Raw genomic sequence first — 6909 nt, forward strand, 5'->3', positions numbered from 1 at the left:
GAACCCAGGCTTGTCGATGCTCAAGACGTAACTCCTCAGCATGCTCCGTAAACTGCACATGGATCTGAGTGGCCAGAGTGATGAGACCAATCAGAGTAGACGGCAGGTCACGAGCAGCCAGATAAAAGACCCTTTTTAAAGGCCACAGACAGGGCCGTATCATTCCAGGAGAGTTTGGAGGATAGGGTGCGGAACTGAACTGCATACACTCCCATGAGCGAGTCCCCTTGGCGTAAGTTCAGCGGTGCAGTCTCGGCTGAGGAGGGCTGTCCAAGTTCTTCAAACATGGACCGGAATTCCACCAGGAATGCCGTGTGAGTAGCCGTGAACAGATCACATCTGTCCCAAAGAGGGGTAGCCCAGGCCAGGGCCTTCCACGAGAGGGGGCTGATGATAAATGCCACCTTGGATAGCTCAGTGACAAACTGAGATGGCATGAGTTCTATGTGCAGGCAGCCCTGGATAAAACCCCTGCACACCTTGGTGTCCCCATCATACTTCGTATGCATAGAAAGTCTCAGTATTGGTTCAGCAGCAAGCAGGAGCTTGATGCTGTTGCTGAGTTGCCATCAATTGCTGAAACATGGCAGTGACTTGACTTAGTTGTTCACCTTGCGTGGCAATCTGCTGGGACTGCTGGACCAGGACGTTGGTAAAATCAGACGGTACAGGTAGCAGAACCTTGGCGGGTCTATGGCCAAATCTTACTGTCAGGCTTGTGGGGCAGTGAACCGGGACCACCGCGGATGATGGTATGAAGATCCAGCAGGGGCTGCTGGGAGACGCTGGGCTTTATCCATTTCCTGAAAAGGGCCAGCGCTCTGCTAATTGGTGCCGGCGCAAGTGTCGGCGTGCGTGTGCCCTAAGCAGCGGGGTGTGTGACACACCCCCTTGAGGAAGCGACGGCAAAACGCGCGTCGGGGTGCTGTGGTGGTGGTCTGGGGCTAATCTGATCTGAGGCACAGGTATATTACCTTGACACTGTGTCTGACTTGAGATAGAGTTTATATTTTCTGTGCCCGGTATAGCCCTTACTTTTATACTTATGGATTGATGTTGTATACTATTATGACGTGGTACTTTTTACTATGGTTAATGGATTGACCACCACCATACTGTTTGTTCTTGTGGTTTTAATGTGTATGTTTTTAATGTCCAATTTTTGATTGTCTATATGAATTAATAAAGGTGTATATTTTGAATTTATTTTTGGTACTTGTAGTATGACTCATGGTCTCATATGTTTTCTGTTGGTATTCAAAGTCCAATACTGCTCCACGTTACCTAAATTGATGCAAATGCATTCCAATTAATTATAACATTTGTAATCATGTGTTTTCTAAATCTTAACAATTTTTCAAAATACCTGAATTTTCTCTGGATTTTACTTCTTGAATTTTTACAATCCACTGGGGCTTACTCAGAGACATGCTCAGAGATGACCTTTAAATCCCATAAAACCTAATTACCATCATCTAGTCATTTATGTGCAGATGTTCAGGAGCTAATGTACTGGAATAACAACCCCTGTCCTCTGGGACATGGAGTGATGATATATAGGAGCGGAGGTCAGGGAGTCGGCGGAGGCTCCGTCTAATGTCCCACATTCCCAGTATTAATGATATCATTACACGGCAAGCTGGAGAAAGTCCACCACAAGAAAACGGAAAGCCAAGGAAGAACCAAAACTTCTGTTTGTGGTAAGTGATAGCAGTGAGAAGGAACATCACCACCTGATGTAGTAGAGGTTAGTCAATGGTATCGTATTATATGGGTTGAGGCCAGGTTTATGTGGGGTTTATGAAGAAAAATGTCTCAAAATGTGGCAAATCCATCATCAAAAGCATCATAGAAGACCTCTGAAGACAATTCCTATGGCAAATCTCAATGTCAGGAAGGTTTTGGCAAGGTCAAGTAATAATACAGTATGTTGTGCACCAATTTCTTCAGGTTTGGTTTTTGGTTATTGAAGCTTCCAGTAACCTTATGGGTAAAGATACATGTGGTAGTAGAATAAAGGAGCGAAGACATTTATCTGAACTTAATACACTCTTCCCATTGGTCAAGTTTGTGGATTGACTATAACTCTCTCCAACTTCCAATGTTACTTCCACCTAAAATCCAGTTGCGGTAGACTTTTTTAGACTTAACATACAATTAAAGAATAGTTCATAAGTGCCTCACGGAACCATCATGATGCCATTGGAAAGATTAAATTCTCATCTTTACATTGACACCAGATGCATGGTTCTAGCTGTCATGTAGCCCAAAAGCTGACAGTTTCGTCCCCGCCTCTAAAATGACTTATATCTCGCAATAAATGAGTTTTCTCGTCTTATTTTGGAGGTATTTTTAAAGATATTTGGGTAAGTTTTTACATTAGATGTTAAAAAGGATATTTCCTACCCTACCCCTGAGGGGACAGGTAGCTTGTGTAGTGGTGTAAATGCTGGTGACAGAGTCTCATGATTTCCTCTGTGAGGATGAGCTTTTATAGAAAATGTTCTAAAATTGTTAAGGAGTCTCAATGCCAGGAAGGGCTTGGTAAAGCCATGCATAATGATGAGGTAGAGGGACATTATAGACTTTCTCAGTGGCCCAGAAGGTTTATGCTACACCATTTGCTATGACCAAAGCAGCCAAAATATTTGTCTCAACTCAATACCCACTCATTCCCATCATCCCAAACGTTGCTTCCAACTTGAACCATGTGTTGGACTATCTAGAACTATCTTGATGTCCCACCAACCAACAGAATCAATAGGATTCCTGTACCAAGCCAACACTGTACCTACCCAAGGTCAGGACACTAAACTATGCCTTGACTTATAGTCTACTTTTGGCTGTAGACCAAGTATGACAATAACTGACCTATTATGGAATGTGATATGTCTCCCGTCGGCCATGTTGAGTTTCCTCTTCAAGATCAGGGGCTCCAATGCAAAAACTGCGACAGTGCTGCTATGTCCTGTGTTCCCCTCTATCGGGTCACTAAATTTGCTTTAATGAATTGCATGTATAAGAATAAAACATTTTGCAACATATTTGATCTGCTCCCCATCCTCAAACACATGAGATTAAAAAGGAAGTTTCTAACTCACCATAAGTGCTTTTTCCCACCAGTTCATTACTTCTGCTTGTATGATCTATTCTGTATAAAAGATGCCACAGGCACATACAGAGGCTGCAGGGGATTATAATAAGTTTCTATGTAACCCCTAATGCTTTATTCTCATCAGTACAGGCCTGAGAAGAGAGACACAATCACAGAATTGTATTTTTAGAGATAATTGTAAGTTTCTATTTCACCTCAAGTGCTTTATTCACATTATTAGAGGTCTTATACCATGCTGCTGAGGCACAGACAGATCCTGCTGGAGCTAACAGGTATTTTCTGTTTCACTCCAGAGCAATGCTTCTCTATAATGTCCTACATAAATATCTGTTCACACAAAAGCATTCACACAAAGAGTAGTCAGATTTCTATCTCCTCCTTGAACCCTTTTTTCAAGTCAATACAGACCAATATTTCTCTATAATATCCTTTTAATGCTTCTTAGTAAGAGAGAGAGAGAGAGAGAGAGAGAGGTTTCTGGAGATAAGTGTAAGTTTCTATCTCACCCTGAAGGCTTTATTCATAATATCTTTAATAATATCCTATATGATTCTGCTAACGATTCTAAGTTAGGAGAGACAAAGTACAGACAGAGGTTTCTGGAGTTAGGAGTAAGTTTCTATCTTACCCCAATTGCATTATTCACATCACTTTAGCTCAGTGCTTCTCAAGTCATAATATCTTTAATAATATCCTATATGATTCTGCTAATGATTCTAAGTTAGGAGAGACAAATTACAAACATCAGACAGAGGTTTCTAGAGTTAGGAGTAAGTTTCTATCTTACCCCAATTGTTTTATTCACATCAAAACAGCTCAGTGCTTCTCAAGTCACAATATCTTTAATAATGTCCTATATGAGTCTGCTAATGATTCTGAGTTAGGAGACACAAGGTACAGGCAGATGTTTCTGGAGATAAGTGTAAGTTTCTATCTCACCCCAAGTTCTTTATTTACATAAGTACAGGTCAGTACTTCTCAAGCCAGGATATCTTAAATAATGTCCCATATGATTCTGCTATTGATTCTCAGCTAGGAGAGATAAGGTACAGACAGAGGTTTCTGGAGATAACTGTAAGTTTGTATCTCACCCCAAGTGCTTTATTCACATCACTACAGATGAGACAACTGATAATGATATTTATATGTAACTATAGATTACAGAGCCTGCAGGGAGAGTAATAAACGAAGAAATGACTACTGTGGTTAAGAGATGCTAACCCAAATCATGTTAGGTTCTCAAGCATGTCTGTAATAGTTGGGGATATGTGGTGGTTTTAGTTGTCCTTTGAACTCGACTGGGTAGTATGAGGACATATTGACAGTGTGACTTATTTACGGTTAGTTTACACCACCATATTGTGCCAAGGAGTAGTGACTACACACAGTACTAGATAAAGGGAGGATGTGCCCCTGCTCTGGGCTTTTACCTCTTGTATAAGAATCCCAACACCTTGGAACAAGTTTTGTCCAGGTAAGCATCAGATTTATTTTTGAATATTTTGACTTTTTTCCTCACTTCTACTCTCTCCTATTTTTCTTCTAGTCTGGAAATTTCAACCCCTCCTCATCTCTCCGGCCTCGCCAGTAATGAATATAACTAGTGTTGATCCATATGGGACCCAATTGACCTTCCAAAGCAGTAAAGCCTATGAGATTCTGTTGATCATATTTTTTGTCCTAACCTTCTTCTTCTACTTCTTCTTCATCTACTTCATTGTTCTTCTGTTGATTGTCTATTTTACCACTCCCCACGTCCAGGAGAACCCTCGATATGTCCTCTTTGCCCACATGCTCATCAATGATACCCTTCATCTCACCTTGGGTCTTCTCCTCTCTGTGTTTTATACATATGTTAACGATATTCCAATGCCCATCTGCTATGTCATGATCATTCTTGCGGCCCTCACCTTCAAAGTGACTCCCTATAATCTTGCGGTTATGGCTTTGGAGCGTTATATTGCCATATGCTTCCCTTTGAGACATGTCATCATTTGTACAACTCAGAGGACTTATTTTGTCATCGGGGTCATGTGGTTTATTGGACTTCTCCCCCACTTTGCCGATTTTACTGTCTTGATTGTCTCTGTTGACAGTACGTTTTTCTCCCAACGTCTAGCATGTCGCCACGAGTCTCTCCTTGTGCATCCGGTGCAGTCTACCATAAGGTCACTCTCATACATTGGTAGTCTCATTCTGGTGGCCGTTGTTATTCTCTTCACCTATGTCAAGGTTGTCATCGTAGCTCGTAAAACTAAATCCAAGACTTCTTCTGCTTCGAGGGCTGGTAGGACCTTAATGCTCCATATAATTCAATTGCTTTTATGTCTCTTTTCGTTGACAAGCTCGATCACAGAGTCATACAATGGTGAGTATGTCACCATATTGATGGCTTTCAACTTTCTGGTGTTCCTGAGTTTGCCGAGACTCCTCAGTCCTCTTATATATGGTATCAGGGATGAAGTGTTCAGTAAATGCATTAAGAAGATGTATTCCTCAAAGTAATAAAGATATGGTCCAAATGAGCTTCATGACTTAGATTCATTGACTGACTCCTCTTGAATGGGTTCACCGGTTCAACCAGAACCGGTTCAACTAGTATAAGACCCTAATAGGGTCTTCAGTCACCCATATTGTAATGAATGCCTATCTTCCTCCATCTGCCATAAACAAGAAGGACATGGGACATTTCAGGAAGTCCTGCTGATGGTGGGTCACGTGACCCATGGGTCCCACTAACAACAGAGGTACTTTGCCTGGGTAAGTACAACATGGATAGTCCTATTAGGGTCTTGACTTTACCTTAGAAAAGTTTCTTACCAACCCCTTCAAAATTGAAGAATTCAAGATATATTCACAAATAATGTCAAAGGTTAAGGTCTAACCCTCTCCACCCCACCATGTTAGACTTATAGAGGAGAAGTGTCGGATTGGTAGGGCCCACCAATGTAATTAACCGTGGGCCCACCGTACTGCTACATGGAAATTTTGCCTATATTAGAGGTGTCCAGGATCAGGGAACCTCTAAACACTGGCCAGGAATAAAGGAATAGCTTTCCCCTTCTCTTGCAGTGCACAGATCTTGGTTCCTGAACAGACGCCGCAGTGGGGACGTTATATCGGGGCATTACAGGGATATTCTCATCTGGGCATTCACATTTAATTAAATTTCTCTGCCATATACATATATTTCTTCAATTGGATGTTATTAAACAAAATGCACCCGTGTGAAGATATTTTCCCATAAATGTAGCAATGTTGTCCCTGTAGCGTAGATAACTGTACTTGGATACTACCACAACCATACTCTCGCAGCAGTGGTTAGACATCCATTATTGAGGTGCCCAATCAACTGGATTTAGTGTTCATCACCACAGGATGGCTGTGGGACATGCAGTAAATTCCAGACATTTCATATACAAAAACAATTTGTTCCTTTCAGCAATCACTCCAGCGGTGATGGTTGTATCCAAAGACATCTAAGTAGTTTAGAAAGGATCCTATGACTGCATTTATGGGAAATTATATTCTTATAGGTACATTTTTTAAGAATACCCAGTTGGAAAAAAATGTATGTTTATGGCCGATTAATGAAATTAAATGTGAATGCCCTCAACCCTTCAATGATGGGGATGTTTTATTATTTATTGCTTCCTGGCCATTTTGCACCACACACCGAGGGCAGTCTTTCCTAACTGATATTACACATGATGAGAGTTGTCTCACAATCTGTATGGTTAGGCAGTGACTACAGTTCTGATCAGAGACCGACAGAAGTGGGATCTAATACCTTA

At 41.4% G+C, this 6909-nt stretch overlaps 1 protein-coding gene across 1 annotated transcript; it reads left to right on the forward strand.

The window, feature by feature from the left end:
- Positions 1 to 4795: 4795 nt before the first annotated feature.
- On the forward strand, positions 4796 to 5620 carry LOC140117018 (odorant receptor 131-2-like; the record flags this gene model as incomplete). Its single annotated transcript, XM_072133449.1, has 1 exon — positions 4796 to 5620. A coding segment is annotated over one exon (825 nt), but the record flags the coding sequence as incomplete, so codon positions are not given.
- Positions 5621 to 6909: the final 1289 nt, after the last annotated feature.

This window comes from Engystomops pustulosus, chromosome 2 (genome assembly GCF_040894005.1).
Source record: "Engystomops pustulosus chromosome 2, aEngPut4.maternal, whole genome shotgun sequence".
Taxonomy (NCBI): domain Eukaryota; kingdom Metazoa; phylum Chordata; class Amphibia; order Anura; family Leptodactylidae; genus Engystomops; species Engystomops pustulosus.